Here is a 19,755-nt window from a genome sequence, read left to right on the forward strand (position 1 = left end):
TAGTTCCCTGATTTTTTTCTTACCACCTTTCTTAAATAGTGATACCACTAGCTAACCTCCAGTCTTCCAGCTCCTCGCCTGTGACTATCGATGATACAAATATCTCAGCAAGGGCCCCAGCAATCACTTCCCTAACTTCCCATAGAGTTCTAAGGTACACCTGATCAAGTCCTAGGAATTTATCCACCTTTATGCATTTTAAGACATCCAGCACCACCTCCTCTGTATTGTTCCAATGGCTTACGTTAACCGCGTAAATCAAATACATTTCCTCAAAGCATTAAATGACAATGCTTTATTGTAACTATTTACTACAAATATAATGCACTAGTCAGTATCTCATCACTTAAAAACAGAAATCCCACTGTGCAATGGTTGTTTTCAAGATTTCAAAACTGACTGAACTGATACGGCCATTTAGGAAAATGCTCAGCAGAAACTGTACCTGATCCTGTTTATAGTCACAAAGAGCCTTGAGAACGATTTGGTTTGAAGTTCGCTGATCAGCACCAATCAGGGGATTGCGTGGTTTCAACTGTACTATTTTCTTGGATTTGTTTACCAAGTTTGACACCTGTCTTTTATATTCATGGATTTTTTCTTTATCTTTCTGCCAAATTAAAACAAAGAAAACATGTATCATAAACAAAAGACAAAGGGAAGAGAAGAAATAGGTCACGGAGGATCACATACTCTTGAAAACGTACCACTGCATTACAGCTAAGTGTTGAGCAGTTACATAGTTGAATACTGGCTAATGTCTCATGTTAGGAGAAAGTGAGGAGTGCAGATGCTGGAGATCAGAGCTGAAAATGTGTTGCTGGAAAAGTGCAGCAGGTCAGGCAGCATCTAAGGAGCAGGAGAATCGACGTTTTGGGCATGATTCTCCTCATGCCTGAAGAAGGGCTCATGCATGAAACGTTGATTCTCCTGCTCCTTGGATGCTGCCTGACCTGCTGCGCTTTTCCAGCAACACATTTTCAGCAATGTCTCATGTTAGAACATTCCAGAAAGCACGTGAACAAAAGTAACAACCCACAAGGTTAAGTGCTTTGATTTCTCTAATTCCCTCCTCCAACAAACACCACCATTCAAGCTGAGCCATCACAAGTTGCTGTTTGTTAATAACAACATGCAACAAATCAGATACAGGCCAGTGTCTTAGTAGAGGTGCTTTATTAAAAATAGCAATCTGTTGGAACATGGTATGTAACACCTCCAAAGCAGATGGGACTTCAGCCCCAACCTTCTGACCAAGAATATTATCACCATGCCACAGACCCTTGGATCACGAAAGAGAAGTTAGGGAAGGCACTAATGAGATTGCAGCTGTACGTTTCAGCATCAACCTTCCTGATTTATGATTGCTCTTGAACAACAGGGATCAGAGACACTATTCTCCTTGGAATGCCTGTGCAACACTGAAGTGGAGGGGAGTTGGGGGGGGGGGGGGTGGCGGTGGGGATCATACATGGCAAAGTAGGTATCTAGCCCTTTATACCTGGAGAACAGGCACTCCACAAGGCAAACTGCAGGAATGTTAGGCCTAATGCTTAATTGTCAGATCTTTAAGAAGCCTAACCAATATCATAATCTGGCAAACATTACACATCCAAAAAAAAAAAGTCTTCACTTTGAAAATCATATTGAATACCTCAGATTCTGCGATCATCTTCTCCAGTTGTGGCAGTGATGTTGATCTATCACAAACAAATTTCTTCCTTAGGGAATCCTGCATTTTCTTCAATGAATTTTCAGTTGCTTGAGCATCCTCAAAAAACTATAAAATGAAGGTAGCATGCGAGTCACTGAATTATTAGCATGAACAGAATCATGATTAATTTGTTGCAGTTGATCACCTAACCATTTATATCCTCGGCTTGGCCCCCACCTAAATGCCATAGTTAGACTGATTGAGGGTACAGAAGTATGTAAGAGGAAACAGAGATGCTGAAAAGAATGATGTCCTTTGGAAGGCGAGGCTTCTGAGTTAATAAACAGAAATGGCAGAAACATTATGAACATTTTCACAGTGGAGGGCACAGGTACAATCGCAACAGTGACAGGTAATGCAAAGATTATGTCAAAGGAGGAAGGTAGAACAATCAACATCACGAGGGAAAAAGTACTGAGCAAACTATCAGGATGGAAGGCAGACAAGTTCCAAAGCCTGATGGTCTTAAAGGAAGTGGCAACAGAAAAATGGATACACTGATTATAAAACTTCAAAATTCTCTGGATAGCGGAAAAGTTTCAGCGGATTGGTACAATACTAATATAATGCTCTTATTCAAAAAAAGAGGGCAACAGTACACAGGAAACAGTAGACCAGTTAATTTAACATCTGTCATTAGATACAGTTAAAATCCAATATTGAGGGATATGACTCAGCTGGTTGCCTCAACTGGGATCAGAACACATCGTAAAGCATGGATTATGAAATCTCAACAACCATCCAGACTGATAGGATACTGAAAAGGAAAAATATAGCTAGCTTCTGAAGCAGTTTATATAAGATTAGTATGTTGTCACTGTCTGGAAGGCCCATAGAAGGCTAAGAGGTTCAACAAGAATGTAGCTAGTACCTAATATGGAATTAAAAAGTGATGTCAGTAAATTCCTAAGGTATACACAGCATAACTACAACTGGCCCGTGATGTTTTTATACAAATCTCAGTGGAATTGGCCATGGATCATGTACTTAGTGCATGAACAGTCTGTGCAAGCTCTCAATTGGATGACTGCGATAATACATTAGTTGGTATTGTAATCATTGCAAATGAAGTATAAAGCCTTTGCTTGCAATTGAATAAGTGAGATCATGTTTCAGCTTGGCTGAGACATCTTGTCCTTGCATACATCTGAATGAAGTAATTTGAGGCTTGTCTGATTACTGCAGGTGGGAGGGTGGTACATATTTAAATTAAATCAATTGGTCTGCAGGATTGTATAGCATACCTGGAAATAGCTGGAGTTTTCTTTGAGATGAACTTCAATGCACTTTGTAAGCTGGAGAATCCAACTCCACTGTGTCTGCAGAGTATCAATGTAGGCCTGCAATTTTATAAAAGATGCACAGATTTCTCAATCAATACATAAAGCAGATTGAATACAAAATTAGATTGTTATTTAATAATGTGGGTAATTTTTGACAATGAAAATTATTCTTATACAAGTTCAGTTATCAATATCATTTTAGGTCCTCGTGCCCTGTCATTTGGAAAAAAGCCTAGCAGATGATCCATCATATGTATATATGATCAGATGTTAGATCTTTTTAAAAAAACTCCAAAACTCTACGAACTGAAGATTAGTCTATCCAACCCATTCCCCAAGTTGATGAACTCCTTTTTAATTCCAATGCTTGTTATTATTAAAATATTCAGCCTTTGGTGCTTTGTCTCTGTCGGGTTTAGCATAGAAAAATCAAAACTCTACTTCTTCAAAAACAAATGAGGCTACTTTTTAAAACAAAAGACTACCAGAATGCAAATCTAATACTTCTGCATTTTCAGTGCATGAGAGAACAGAAATGTCTAGTAAGAATGTAAACTGACAATTTGCAAGGATGCAATTACATTAATTATAGATGCTAGTATTTTTTTCCATTGTATTGTAAACGGAAATACTAAAATGGGTTGACAATAGCAGCGACTCTGTTAAAAAGCAAGCTGAAATATTAGTATTTAAAACAGTTTTAATTGTAAGTATTAATTTTTTTTATCCACACATGCTGACTTTAAAAAAAAATCATGTCCCCATTGAAACAGGATTTTATTCAAGGCAGAATTGGATGGCAAGTTTTGTTTTAAACTTCTAGGCTTTTAATATGTTAAAATAAATGTGATCAAGATAGGAAATGAATACAGGGAATGTCTTCGCTAGATATCAAACAATGCAATTTCTATTCCACAAATGCGACCAATGAATAATTCAGCAATTAACAACAATGATCTCCATTGCACTTTTGTATCAATCAATTGCCTCCTGTGACATGAACTCATTTACTTTAAACACGTTCTTAAATAGCAAACAAGTCTGATATAAGCATCATACCTGATCAAAAGTTTGGAGCAATTATCACTAACATCTCATACAAATACCTCGGTAATGAACAGTGACAGAAAAACAGCAAGTTCTGGAGAAATTCAGCATTTGTAGACTAACAGACAGAGAGACACACACACACACACACACACACACACACACACACACACACAGAGAAAGAAAGAGAGAAGGGAAGATTACTTGGACTCCAATCATCAAAGTACATATGCTGCCAGGCGTGCTGAGTTTCTCCAACACTTCCTGTTTTTGTTTCAGTTTTCCAGCATCTTCAGTTCTTTGTATTATTTTAGAAAATGGTGATCATGCTTCAGATTTTTGAGCGGGGTTGGCTGTAGCAGTCACTTTCCCATCTTTAAAACTTAATAGTAAACTTGACTATACTTATACAAGATTAACACTGCTTCTAAATAATTGATTATCCAGGCACCCCCACCTCAATCTTGTCAGCTGCGGGATGATTATTTGCTATTAGCTGGTCACCATCTTGTTTGAGTCTGTTTAACTGCTTTTCCTTTTCTTCCAACTTGCTCATCATCATCTAACAAAAGCAAGTAAAATTTAAATGATTAAATGCTGGTAAGTAAAGCAGTAAGCAGTCACTTGGTAGTACAAAACGCCAATATTGCCAAAGCTTTCCATTTGGTTCTCATTAGGCCAAACACAAGAATGCCAAATTTTAAATGATCACAACAACTTACACAGAGCAATAGGATAACAGAGCAGTTGTGTTATTAAGTCAACCCTGTCTGAGGCAGTGCTTTGCAGAATGCAACAGAACTACAGGTTCCTCTGGGTAATTCAAAACAAAGATCCAAGGCGTGAACATCTCCCTTTTATTGTCGGAGAAAATAGGGATACATTCACTGACCAAATATGTTTTAAAATAGAGGACCATTCTTACTATTTAGACTGCAAGGACATTTACAGGTACAATGTGTATAATACTTGAAGCTCATCAAGTTATCATTTCAAGACAGTTTAGCTTCACCACCATATTCTGTTTTCTTTCAGTGTTCCAGCTCTTGAGATACAGTAGACTTTTTTTTAAAAAAGTCAATTTGCTTTCCATAATTTCCTTTTTTACAATTAAGAGTAGTTTACTGTAAGATATTCATAATTATGCATTCATTACCAGAGGTTAATTATACAGGATGCAAGCACAACAAAACTCCATGTAGAAAACAAAACAATAAAGCTGAAATATTCCCTCTCCATATCCAATCTTCCCATACCAAGCAATGTTTCATGCAGGAAGTCAGAGTTTCCAAAATTAACCAAAAGATATAATGATTGGTACCTATTGATTATTCAAAAATATGGAAAATTTTGACTGAACATGTGAAGCTTTTGCCAATTATTTTGGTGGATTAAAATTTCAAATTTGAAAGCATTAAATTTGCCAATAATTTGAAATTTCACTCACTTTAGAAATTTGAGGAAAGAGGCTGAGAAGGCAGAGTACAGGGACAGAAGTAGTAATGTGGCCTGCATAGTCATGAGTGTTTATTTTTGTTCAAATGTGGTTTGGTAAAGCAAGCCAATTATCAAGTGTCAGTCATCTTTTAAAAGTGCTTGGCATCAACTCACATGCATAATTCTGAAGTTAACACAAAGATTTCTTTCCAGCTGTGTCCAGTTACTGGAAGGATATTATTATGCTGGAGAGGGTTCAGAAGAGATTTACCAGGATGTTGCTGGGTATGGAAGGTTTGAGTTATAAAGAAAGGCTGGATTGGCTGGGACTTTTTTTTCCACTGGAGCATAGGAGGTTAGAGATGTGACCTGATATAAGTATAGATAGAGCTAATTGTAATTGTCTTTTCCCTAGGATGGGGGATTTCAAGACTAGGGGACACATTTGTAAGGTGACAGGAGAGAGATTTTAAAAAGCCATGAGGAGCAATTTTTGTTAACATTGAGAGTGGTTCGTATGTGGACTGAACTTCCTGAGGAAGTGGTGGATGTCTGTACAATTACACCATTTAAAAGACATTTGGTTAAGTACATTAATAAGAAACATCTGGAGGGATATCGGCCAGGAGCAGTTAGGTGGGATTAGTTTAATTTGGGATTATGTTTGGCATGGACTGGTTGGACTGAAGGGTCTGTATGTACACTATGACTGTGTTAATAGTCTCACCTCACCCAATCCTATTAGCTAAATTATTGGGGGGGGTTAGAAGCAATGGCTATGAAACACAGAGAACCAATTTGCAATTCTAACTTGTAACTGTAAAGTGCAGCTTTGGTGAGTTTTGTGGTATTCTGAAATATATGAACTTACAGAGAAAGCTTCTTGTTTCTCAGCAATTCTTGTATTTTTATCACTCCAATCATGAACAAGTTCTTCTTCTTCACGGTCATTGATCCACATTATTTCATTTGAAGTTGCTGAAATGATATTCTGGAGTTTTCTCAGTTGTTCAAGTCTCTCTGTGGAAGCTTTCTATTGAGGTACACAAACATAAAACCAAGACTCATTACTTGCTCAACTAAAATACCAAATTCGAAAAAAATTCTGATTTTATCTTTGTGAAGGCTTTCTGCTCACCAAAATAATGTCGTATTCATTTTGCAATGCATACATGTGCTCCCTGTTGCTTTCAGAGAAGTTGCCTTGCTACATGAGGAAGACAAAGTAATCATTATTTTTGAATGCACAATTAGTTTCTGATTTAGACATCATATCAGAAAAAAAGGCATTGGCAATTGCCATGCAATCCAGATATTGCAATTAGTTTAGCAAATTTGCATAAAGAAACACTTCTCTAGTTAAGCATTTCCAACAGTAATCAAGTCTCTTGTGGTACTCAATTCCCCATTCAGGAGCAATTAGTAACTTAAATAAAACCTGTTTTCTATCATGCACAGTCCTTAATGGCATAAGCTCTGTACAGCTACGTGTTAAGTACTTTGCTCTGACCAGAACGCTTGACAGAATTTGCCAGAAGAATATGAAAAACACATTGCAACATAGCTGATGGCACACTGACTGATAAAACAATTAAGTTGCAAAAGAAGGTAAACAGCCTACAAAGAAATTATAGATTGATCATGAGTAAGCAAACAGATGTTCGGCAGTTGGAGCATAATGTGGGAAATGTGCACTTGTCCACTTTGGCAAGAACAGAAAAGTAGCATACAATATTTTTTAAAATGGAGATACAGACTGCAGGACCCTGTAATATAGAGGAATCTGGATATCTTGGTATGTGAATTACAAAAGATTAATATACAAGTATTCTACAGATATCCAATTGGGCTATTTGATATTTCCATTAGTCCACAAATATTCACCATTTCTGTTTTGCCAATATATTGTAACATGGACATTTGATCCTTCGAGCTTCCTCTGCCATTCAACATTATCAGTGCTGATCATCCAATTCTACAAAGTCTCTCCCTCATTTTTCTAAATTTCAGTGAATATAGTCCTAACTATTCCAGGCCATTGCAGGAATCAGACTGATAAGCTTTGCTGCATTCTCTGCATAGCCAGAATATCCTTCTTCAGATAAGGAGACCAAAACTAGACACAATACTCCAGGTATAATAGTATGTGCCTTTCTGTTTTTGCTATTATCCACATTATATTTCATCCATCATGCATTTGCCCACTCAATCAACTTATCCAAATCACATGGAAGCATCTCTGCATCCTCCTCAAAGTTCACTGTCCCGCCCAGCTTTGTCTCCTCTGAAAACCTGGAAATATTACAACAATTTCCCTCAAAATTATTCATACATATTATCAATAGCTAGTACTGATCCCTATGGTATACCACTAGTGACTGCCTGCCACTGGGAAAAAAGACCAGTCTATTCCTACTCTTTGTTTCCTATCTGCCAACCAGTCCTCTATCCATGTCTGTACACTACCCCCAATCCATTATGCTTGATTTTTTCATGCTAACTTCATTTAAGGGATCTCATTGAAAAACTTCCAAAAGTCCAAGAAAATCACATCAACTGGCTCCATCTTACCAATTCCACTAATTACTCCTCAATAAATTCAATTACATTTGCTGAACATGATTTCCCTTTTGTAAATCAATGCTGACTGGGCTTGAGATTGAAGATGCAAAATCGATGGCATGTATCCAGCACAAGGCTGCACCAAACGTCCAGCAGCTCAATAAAAAAATGTGTCTAGTTATAATATTTGCAGTGAGTAACAGATTCCTGGTGCACATAAGAATAAGGAAGGCCCACACATTGACTAACAGTGGTCCCTTCATAGACTGCGAATTAGGCCACAGTGGAACTGTAAATTGAGCTTGAAAATGCATGGCAAAATGTATTCTTGACCTCAGCAATTTATGTTGATTTTACTTCCAGTGCAAAGGAATCCTATTTGAGCAGCACATCAATTGCTTGCCTTGTAGTAGTTTGAGGGAAGAGACAATTTAAAGCACAAAAGTACAGCTATGTGAATAAAAATGGATTTTGGAGTACATTAGAATAGTTATGATATGCACACAATTTTTTATTGACCAAGTCAATGCTAAGTGCCTATTCATTGTTTTTACCGTAAAATACATTGCTGAAAATAAGCCGCTTTCATATCTATTTATAAAGATTCTCTCCCAAAAGGTGAATAGAAGCTCAAATAAAACTGTAAATATTACCAACCGAGGGCAGCATGCCATTTAGCATCTATAACTTGAAAAGTTAAGACAGTTTTATAGGAATAGTCATCTTGAAAACCTATTGGTGACCAGCAGTAAAACTTTAGTAATGGCTATAACAAAATTCCAGTCTTCACAACCCTGCAAATAAAGTTTCCAAGATATTGCTTTTGCTAAGGTAGTGATTCTCATAACATAATGCGCTTCAGAAATTAACACATAGACCACTTGCAGAAGTCATCTCCTTGACTGTAACCATCAACTGCACATCTTTGCTGTCTGCTCAGAATTGTCTTAGCCTTGGCATGCTGCTAGAATCAAGGTCTAGCTTCTTTTCCTCTTCTAATGCAAAATAAAAGCTAAACTTTGTGATGTGGTAATAACTACATGACAACTCCACTCCTGGTTAAGAAATTGCACTGTCCTTAATGGTACAATTCCACATCTCTCATAGCAAGGCACTTCTTGGGCCGGTAAATCTCAACAAAACATGAACTACATTGGAGCAAAACGTTGTGCTGTTGTCAAGTACACCATTTCTTAGGCTCGATTTTAAAACATGCTCCTCTCATTCACTTCGGTGTTCTTCATACACACTTCCCACACAAGCTTAATACTTCTAAACACAGTTTCTAACTACACATCATGCTCCTTTTCAAACGCTGAAAATTATAAATGATTGGAGCTTCAAGTACTGTTCATCTAACAAAACAAAAACTCCTCCATCAAAACATTGGCCACAGATTTCTGATTCTGTACTTGCCACAGAAAGATCTTCAATCGATTCACTTTAATAGAATTCAAATCCCAGTGCCCATGACAGGAGTGGAAAACCTCAGTCACTATACCTTTCTAATGTTGGAATATTTTAAATTCAAGACAGCTACTCACCCAAAGTATAGTAATGGCATTCTTTTACATTTATCCTTTCATTTACAGTAACACAATTTACTTATTTATACAAAATACTTAACAATGACTTTGTTTAATTACCTGTTCCATTTTAGCTTTATCTATTTTCCAGCGAAAGTCTTCGAGGTTCCTATGATAATTTTGTTGTTCATTTATCTGACGCTCTACTGAGGTTGCATCTACTCCCCAATCTTGCATGTCCATCAGACTCTGTTTGGAAAATGGAATACCACATTTTTGTAATATTGACATTTTATCCCCTTTTTTATTGTGATTTAGATGGCCTTTAACTTTTAAAGGAAATATGGTTGATATATTGCCTTAATATAAGATACATCAAAATGGCATCAAAGCTAAAAACAAACAGGTGTGCGCACAGTTCCATCACATGATTCACAAGATTCAGCATAAAATGAATACCAATGATATTTTCTACATGTAAACACAGAGCTGAATAAACTCTCCTTTACCATCTAAGGACTATAGACAGATGCCTGCCCTTTAATCTTCCACTCAAGCCACTTTGCATTGAGATGAGAACATGTATATGGCCCACCACCTCATAGTAAATGGTAACATATGGTAACATAACACATTCTCATTGTATTCACTTTGGGAAATTGTCTAATTTGTATCTAATCATAAAATCCTGACAATGTAGAAGCAGTCTATTCGGCACATCGAGTTCACACCAACCCTCCAAACAACATCCTACCCAGTCCCACCCTATCCCTGTAACCCTGCATTTTCCATGGCTAACCTACCCAACATGCAAAACCCCGAATGCTAAGGGCAATTTAGCATGGTCAATCCACCTGACATGCACATTTTTGGACTGTGGAAGGAAACCAGAGCACCTGGAGGAAACCCACGCAGACATGGAGAGAATGTGCAAACTCCACACAGACAGTTGCCAGAGGGTGGAATTGAACCTGGATCCCTAGTGCTGTGAGGCAGCAGTGCTAACCACTGAGCCACCATGCTGCTCAAAAATCGAACTGATCCAAACACCGACATCAGCTAATATCCATTCTAATATCTATTACGAATTATTCATCATCTTTGGTGCACTTTTTAAATTAAATACAGAGGGATCCATAGACAGATGTGTGCCCTTAAACCAGCCAGCCACTGCAAAACATATCAAAATAGCCCAACAGACCAATATATACTGTGCTTTTTTAAAAACACCTGAAGAATCATTGTGTAGATGGACTTAGCATGATAAGCATAAAGTGATAAAAATTGATATTGCAGAAACATATAACATTATCATCTGCAATTCCATGGCAATCATACTTGGAAGAAGAGGATGATGAGGCTACATGCTTGAGAAGAAGGAAACCGAGAATGGACAGCATATTGAACAAAGGGAGCATCCAACTTGTGAGTACAGGCACCAAACAGTTGACAAACCAAAGAGTTCCTTATCTAGGGTTTTCTTATTGGCATTGTATAAGTTCCCTATCCCTCAGCGCATAAAGTGAGATTTGTCAACTATTGGCACTTGACCTGCAGCTTTTGGATACAAGGACACAGTTGCAAGTGTGACAACTACTATAACTTGTTAATTCAACAAAACATTTCCAAGAGGGCTCAGGTAATAGTCAACAAGCAACAGTTAAAATGTGGGCAGGAATACACTAAAAGGGTACAAGGGAGCAACAGAGAAATCAATAATTTTTTTAGTGTGAAATCCTACAAGAGCAGTATACTTAGGTCAATGTGACAATTAAGGTTTCATTTGGAAATACAAGTCCAATGATGTAGATTAACATTGAAGTTAATTATTTTATTCTGCACATTATGCAGGAAGCAGCTGCAATTTTTTTGTTCTAGGACCACCTGCGATACTTGAAACATAATCATAGCAACATGACTAAGAATGATTAATGACATTTCTCTGTCAATCAAGGACAAAAGCTGTAAACAATGATGTATTGAGTGCTATTTGATTAATAATTGAGGTTCTACAGACATTTCAATGTGATAATGTTCGGCAATGCCAGAGTCCCTCAAGTTGTCACTCAAACATTTCCATCTTTGGATTGAGGAAGTGAAGTAAGGAATGATATGAGGGAAATCTTTTAAATGATAAAGTGAATGAGTCAGTTATTGGTCATAATTCATAGAGAATAACAGCAGGAGAATTCTATCTCTTCTTCAACCCAAGACGAGTAAATTCCACTCAAGCCACTTTGTATCGAGATGAGGACTTGAATATGGCCCATCATCTTATAATAAATAATTGCATATCTTCAAATGTTCCCATTATATTCACTTTGGAAAAAAAAATGTCCAATTTGTACCTAATTGATGTAAACACAAATATCATTTAGTTATAACATAACTATAACATTTATTATGATTTATTCATTATTCTCTGTGCAATTTTTAAAAATAAAATTACAATTTAGGGGATTAGTAGTATAATGCAAGGACAGAAAACTGCGAAAAGAAATACTAATTTAAAACCTTGAATACAAAAATGCCAATTCCCCTTTTCATTATTGTGTAAGTATTTCAAAATGTTTTAATGCTGCAATTAGACTTACCTTCTGCTGATGTAACCAACTGAACAGCTCTTTAGTTGATCTTGAGAGCCCTTCATCCCAGGATTTTTTGGATCTCTGGGACCTTAATGTCCTGGTGCGGTCAACCATTCGCTCAGTGATTGCTTTTGAAATGGCACGCATTTGATTACGATGGAAATTCACACTGCACAGAGTTTTGAAGATAGTGAATACTAATCAGTAAATAGCTGAAGAGGACACCAACAAATTATCTTACTGATCCTCCACTCTTAGTTTTTAAATTGCATTATCTACATCAATTTTCTTATGTGGATTAAACTATTCCAGCAATTTTGTGGATTCAAATTTTCATCTTTGCTTTCTAGGTGTAAAATGTTATGAAGCAGTAAAGGGGTTTGGAATAGGATGATAACATGTTGATAATAGAGACTGCCTGGCAGGGCCAAGCAAAGAGAGGATTGAGGCTAACTTAATTACACATCCTCCTAAGGAACTCAACTGATATTTCTTTTAAATCTCACTCATCTCCATGTTGTCCAGTTACTACGCTGTCACCAAGATGAGATCATAAATTTAAATTATGCTCTTGTTCAACTGCAGCAGGAGCCTCAGCTGATTTGAAAATTTATGCAAGATATCACTAGGCATTATCTCAGGCTGATAAGTAGATTTGACTTAATCTAAACTAGTTTTCTATTCTCATTAAGTGAGGGGAGTTAAAATTGGTCCCAAACAGGGCAACAACAGATAATCATGTTATCACAATGCAGATCAACTTCCAACACTAGAAAAACTAAACAAACAATGTGGCCCAGTTTATTTTCTGTTAACCCTGCTTATTGTTGGATTTCCATAATTATTTTGATTTGAAACTAGTTTGTGATTACGTCAGTAACTTGAGGTCATCCAACATCGTCCTGTCCTGGCAACTAAATTTAATAGTAAGTTCGATTAGAAAAAGCTGAGCATGCAACGGAAATAAAATGTGAAATAAATCTCCACCCAGCAGCTTTTTGAGTTGGAATTTTTAAACTTTGTCCTACCGGTAAACGTTTGATAAGCTGTATCACTGTCTGACAGATTGGATCTCTCCTACAATGATTGCCTTATCTTAAACAGACTCTCAGAGGGATGGAGTAAGATCTTTTGAGCAGTTCAGAATACCAGTAAACATTCTAACAATATGATGTAGCAGCATAACAAGATACAGAACTGAGATAATTAGTGTTAATTCAAAACTAAACATTGGACTCTAGCTAAAGAGAACCCTTTTCAAAAGGTTCACGTCCATGATCTTTCTTATACTCTGTACAGTTAAATCTGTCTTGGTCTGTAAAACTGTCCTGATATTGTGTATCAATCATTATGACCTCAAAGTCTATTTGGGTTCTATCATGACAGCATTCATTATTGGGCAAAAATTTTATGAAGAAATAGCTTTCAAAATTTCAAAGTTTTATCATTCAGATTCATTATTGAGCTATTTATGATAATAAAGGTGGTTACTTAAGGTATAAAAGATGCTAAAAAAAATTGATGAAGCAGACAGAGAAGATGTTTCCACTTGTGGGGCAATTCAGGACAAAACCTCAAAAGTTTTAGGTCATGGAGTGGCTGATTTAAACAGAAACGAGGACAATTTACTTCTCTCAAAAGGGTCGAGAGTCTGTGGAAGTCACTATGCTATACTGTGGTGGACACGAGGACACAAGCAACAGTTTGAAGAGTTGTGGGGAATGAGCAGGAAAGTGGAGTTGATGCCGGGATGAGATAAACCATGATGATATTAAATGACAGAGCAGGCTCCAGGGGCTGCACCTAGTTCTTATATTGATATAAAATAGCCCATTGGATAACAACCATTAACAGTAATAGCAAAAAGGGATAAAGAAAGTAGGGTAGGGACAGAGAAAGGAGGACCAACAAGGAGATAGGAACTAGTTTATTTATTAAAAACATAGTATGCATTGAAATCTTTCCAGTGCAATTTCTCTTTTAATACAAATAAATCATCTAATTATAGTGTAGGATTTGTTTCACGAAATGAAGTATGTCAAAGGTCATCTTCCTAAAGTTATAGTATAACATTTTCTCTTCCTGTTGCTTAGCATTCACTTAACTATCAGTATTTTGTTTCATTACAGTGTGTTGGGCTACTGAAGTTTGTGCTAAATCAAACACCTACACTCTGACTTGTCACATTTTGAAACAGTGTACAGGTATCCCCCGCTTTTCGAAAGTTTGTTTTACGCCACTTGGCTTTTATGAAAGACCTATATTGGAACCTTTTTTGCTAATCAAAAGCAATCCAAAGAGGATTTTTGCTTTTACCAATTTTTCCAATATAAATTAATGCTTCTCTTTTTTTATGCCATTTTGGTTTACAAATGTTTCAAAGGAATGTTCTGCTTTGGGAAAAGCGGGGGATATCTGTATCAGTTTTTTTAAAGACAGTGTATTAAAGGATCATTTTATTTCAATCAATGCAAAAGAAATTACTTCTTTTAAACCTCAAACTTTAAGTCTTCAATATACTTTTTGCATAGTGAAAGGGGTTTCCTGTCTCACTGCCCAAAACGCTGGTGGATGGACAATGTGGCTTTACTTGCATAAGGATAAGATTTCCATCCCCCTTTTGGGGGAAACTCCTGCCTTAGAATGCTGCTGGCCAAGTGGAGGTGCAATAATGGTTAGCCCAGTCATATCAGTTTCTCATTCTTAAAATGGGAGACAGGTCAGGAATGAGCAGTTAACACACACGCTGTATTTTACAAACTATCATCCCCTTCCATCACCTTCAAAACAGCCTGCGAGAGATTGTAAAATTCTACATAATGAGTCCCAAATGTTGCTTTGTCTAGACAAAGTTTTCTGTTATATATCACAAGATTCAAAACTGAGATTTACAGATTTTCTTGAACATTTTAACAGGTTTGGAATGACACATAATCGAGCAAGAGCTTCACCATGACCAGTGAATAGTGGAGTAGGGCACAAGGCGGCAAACAGCACATCTTTATATAACTCAACAAGATTTCCAGTATATTTCAGTTTTTAACTCAAAGCAGTTTTCCTTACCTTTTTTGGATTGATTCATAAGGTTTCCCACTGCGTTTTAAATCATTAGCATAGCCTTCAATTGTAGCCAGTTGTTCCCCAGCCACTTTCAACAATTCATCAATTTCTATTCTGTGTCTTCCATGCAGCCCAACATCAAAAGCATCCAAATCCTGTAAATGAAATAGCGTGAGAAAGAAAATTGAGCTTCTGAAAGTTTTAACCAAGGAAAATTCTACTCCACTGCAACTGTAGTTGTGTTCGCAGTTCATAAAACATGGCCCAGAAATTTCAATCAGCCAAGTGAAGTAGAATACTGCACGCAATTCTGGTCTCCTTCCCATCGACAAGATGTTGTGAAACTTGAAAGGGTTCAGAAGAAATTTACAAGAATGTTGCCAGGGTTAGAGGCTTTGAGCTATAGGGAGAAGTTGAATAGGCTAGGACTGTTTTCCCTGGAGTGTCGGAGGCTGAGGGGTGACCTTATAGAGGGGCATGGATAGGGTAAATAGACCAGGTCTTTTCCCGGGGGTGGGGGAGTCCAGAACTAGAAGACATAGGTTTAGGGTGAGAGGGGAAAGATATAAAAGAGACCTACGGGGCAACATTTTCACGCAGAAGGTGGCGTGTGTATGGAATGAGCTGCCAGAGTAAGTGGTGGAGGCTAGTACAATTGCAACATTTAAAAGGCATCAAGGTGGGTGTATGAATAGGAAGGGTTTGGAGGGATATGGGCCGGGTGCTGGCAGGTGGGACTACATTAGGTTGGGATATCTGGTCAGCATGGACAAGTTGGACCGAAGGGTCTGTTTCCGTGCTGTATATCTCTATGACTCTAAGTCTACCTTTTAATTGGATCTCCCTTTGTTAATATGGTGTGTGTGTGGTGTGGGTGGGTGTAATGTTGGCACATAGAGAATTAGAGTCCAGCTTAACAGTTTAACAGCAGGTTTTTTGGATAACTATTAAGCTCTAGTCAGTCAGAGCCCTCCAAAAACTCTAACTCTCCATCTGGAGTTTGGGACGTTTTTGGTGGTTTCTAAACACATGTCAATTCCCCAAGGAAATTTCCATTTCCACAGAGTCAGCCCTGTGGGGATCTCCAGGTGGTCCTAACGCACAACTCCAATTCACATTCGTGCAACAATACGATCAATGGATTTTCTTGGCCAACACGTTATCATTTTGCAAATAATTATTTGAATATCTGAAGATGACATATTACTTCTTTAGTTTGAGTTCCTAGTTTAACTGATGTTATTTAAACACATGATGTATTTTGTGCAGTTTTTAGATGTTGCACAAATTCTTGACTGTATCCTGAATTAGGGGAATACAAAAACACAAGAACTAGGAGCAGGAACAGCAGCAGACAATTCAGGCCCTTGAATATGCTCCACCATTTAATATGATCATGGCTGACCTCATTTTGGCTTCAGTTGCACCTTCATTAACACTTCATCCCATTACTAATTTTAAAAATCTGTCTTCTTTTCCTTAAACTTATTCAATTTCCTGGCATCCACCACTCTTTTGGACAGTGAATTCTACAGTTCACAACCCTTTGAGAGAAGTCATTTCTCATTTCCATTTTAAATCTGCTACCCCTTATACTAAAACTATGATGTCTCATTTTAGTGATGGGATACCAGCCTTTGTAGAGAGTTACTCCACTTTCTACCTGTATATCCAAGTCATTAATGTAGGTGGTAAATAGTTGCAACCAAAGGACTGAATAATCTGGTACTCCACTACCTGTAGTTACATCTTACCAATCAGAAAAAGATTCATTTATCTTAACTTTATTTTCTGTTGGTTAGCCAATCCTCTATCCAAGCTAATAAATTACCCCCAAGTCCACGTGATCTTAACTTGTATATTGACCATTTGAGCAGCACCTTATCAAATGCATCCCGGAAATACAGATATACTACCTTTACAACATCCCCTAATTCAGCTTGCAAAATGAGCAAATTAGCCAAACATGATTTAGCCTTCATAATATCAAGATCTCTGACGGACTGTGTTTTGACTATCCAAATGATTTGTTATTACTTCCATAATCCATTCTAACATTTTCCCAATGGCTCATCAAACTAACTGGTCTATAGTTTCTCGCTTTATGCCTCCATCCATTTTTGAATAAGGACATTAGATTACTATTTCCCCATCCACTGCAACATTTCCTGTATGCAGAGAATTTTGTAATATTATAACCAATGGATCCAATATCTCTGCTGCCCCTTCCTTTAAGGCCCTAGGATGTGTGCCATCAGCCTGCGGACTTGTCTGACTTCAACCTCAATAGTTTGCTCAGTACTTTTTCCCCTAGTGATGATGGTTATTCTAAGTTCCTCTTTCCATAATCTCTGCATTATCTGTTACTATTGGGATTGTACTAGCATCCTCCACTGTAAAAAAATGTTGACTGTGTGACCCCAACATTTCTATGCTCTCTGTTATCAACTCCCCTGATGTCAGTCATTCACTGCAGTAAGGTGGCTCAGTAGAAGCCAAGAAAATGCAGTTTCAAGTGACTCTCAATGTCAGGCAAGTGAAGGGTAATTGTAACCTGGTGGGAGGCAACTGTAGGATTAAGTTCCACCTACCGTGGTGGCTAATAATTGGCCTGGTTTATACTGTGTATTGCGAGGTGTGTGATTTTTATATATTTTAATATAATTTACTATAATTTAACAATCATTCACATGCCTGGAAAAGAAAATGCTTAGTGGACAATCTATTCACTATCAACCATATGTTGTGGTGTCCATGAACTTACCTAAAATACGGTTGCTGTGTAACTCACTTTAATATGTTACTACTGTTAATATGATATAGAAATAGTGTTAAGATAATCTGAAATAGATAATTAAAACAAAGATATATTTTTGTTCTTTGGTGGATTGGTGCAATGCAGAAGTGTGAGATTCATATACAATTTAGGATAACATAATACAGAGTTTGGATCTTTGAACTATATCATATGTAAGTAGTTAAGTTTATTTTGCAGAACAAAAAAAAAACAAATAAACCAATGTTTTGTTGTTAAAACCAAATCTGCAGCATTGTGTACTTGTGTTTTAGTCAGAAACCACTTATTTGAAGAAGCAAATATAAGCTATTAAGCCATAATTCATTCTGGGATCTGAGCTGCCCAGTAATGGCAACAACTTTTATCATAACGATTACAAGCTTCAAATAACGGGTTAACACGTCAGGCAGCAGCACCTCCATATCCTTGGTTCTTCGCAAGGATAACAAGCCCCATAAACAATGGGGCTGTCCACCACCACCTCCCCCCAGTACTTCACTTGGGGTTTTGCAGAGTATGCAACCTGAGCTTTGCTTATCAGCAAGAGGAATATCTTAAGATGAAAACAGATTGAGGGAATTATGATTATTCTCCAGGAGAAACATACCTCACTTAAGTGGTTATGCATCTAGCATTGTGGATTGAATTGACAATGAGCTAATCCTGGAAGATATGACTGAGAGTAGGAACGGACTTATATGGGAAAACCCATCAGTTAAGGACTCACAGCAATGCTGTTGAGCGAGTCCTTTCCTTGTTCTGTACCTTTTAGCAGTCCCTATAAAAGGATTGTTGTTGTGATCACTGCAGAACTGGAATAACTTGTCACAACAAACACAACACATACTCCATCTTTATTTGTTTTTACACATTTTAATGTAACAGATACGTGAAGCAGGTGCAGAATCGTTCCTTATACTTTAAAATTGATCTAACACCACTTTGAGATGGCCATCAGAGATGCCACTGAACAGTAAAAGATCAATAATGTGACTGTTGTGTAACTGACTACAGGCTAAAATAAATTTCATGCCCAAAAACTGACATATGACAACTTCTAGCCCAAGATGTCCAACTTATATTTACTGAATGTGATTAATCTCTCAGGTTTAGAAATCTGATCTAAAAGGTGTTGGATGATTCTGCACTAGAAGGGGAATGCAAGTAGATGTCAAGAAAAACCATGATATCCAAATTCTCTTAGGAAATTGGACATGTCTTGTTGTTCTTGCATTGCTATCAAATCAAAATATTGAAACATCTCACCAAATAGCCCTGCATGAGCACCAACATTGTATGGCTGTAGCAGCTCAAGAAGATAGATGAAAACTATAGGTAGACAATAAAAGCCAGCCCTGCAGTAATTCCCACAAACTAAGGAAGATGTTTTACAAAAAGGAATCCTGCACTTCATAACCCAGCTGCTCATTCTTAACCAATGACCCATTGTAGGAATACCAAAAGCAAAAGTTGAGCAAACGATATAGGCAGAGTATTACTAGATTCTGGATGGTGAGCTGGGAGACAGGATAATGGGATGAGTAGTAAAACAATGGATAGTCATGCAAGGGCAGCTCCCTGTGTAGTTCTGTTATCAGAGCGTTTTGCCAGTAGCGAGATCAAATGTTAAAATCTGTGTTTGAAAAAAAAAAGCAGGTTGTCAGTTTTCATATTTAAAGACCAATTTACAAACTACCAATGTTTTTCTGGTGGTTTGACTGGATCCCCCCATAAAAGAATG

General features: G+C 37.3%; 1 protein-coding gene across 3 annotated transcripts in view; it reads right to left on the reverse strand.

Moving 5' to 3' along the window:
• LOC132813460 (desmoplakin-like) overlaps window positions 1-19,755 on the reverse strand; it is a 71,946-nt gene that overhangs the window by 42,135 nt on the left and 10,056 nt on the right. For all 3 annotated transcript variants that reach the window (XM_060823156.1, XM_060823161.1, XM_060823162.1), the window contains exons 3-11: window positions 15,221-15,372; window positions 12,164-12,326; window positions 9,690-9,818; window positions 6,620-6,688; window positions 6,353-6,514; window positions 4,502-4,606; window positions 2,959-3,054; window positions 1,655-1,780; window positions 446-610 (exon numbers count right to left, since the gene is read on the reverse strand). In XM_060823156.1, coding sequence (XP_060679139.1) covers window positions 446-610; window positions 1,655-1,780; window positions 2,959-3,054; window positions 4,502-4,606; window positions 6,353-6,514; window positions 6,620-6,688; window positions 9,690-9,818; window positions 12,164-12,326; window positions 15,221-15,372 — 1,167 coding nt within the window. The remainder of the gene's footprint in view (window positions 1-445; window positions 611-1,654; window positions 1,781-2,958; window positions 3,055-4,501; window positions 4,607-6,352; window positions 6,515-6,619; window positions 6,689-9,689; window positions 9,819-12,163; window positions 12,327-15,220; window positions 15,373-19,755) is intronic.

Source organism: Hemiscyllium ocellatum, chromosome 4, assembly GCF_020745735.1.
Source record: "Hemiscyllium ocellatum isolate sHemOce1 chromosome 4, sHemOce1.pat.X.cur, whole genome shotgun sequence".
In the NCBI taxonomy this organism is placed as follows: domain Eukaryota; kingdom Metazoa; phylum Chordata; class Chondrichthyes; order Orectolobiformes; family Hemiscylliidae; genus Hemiscyllium; species Hemiscyllium ocellatum.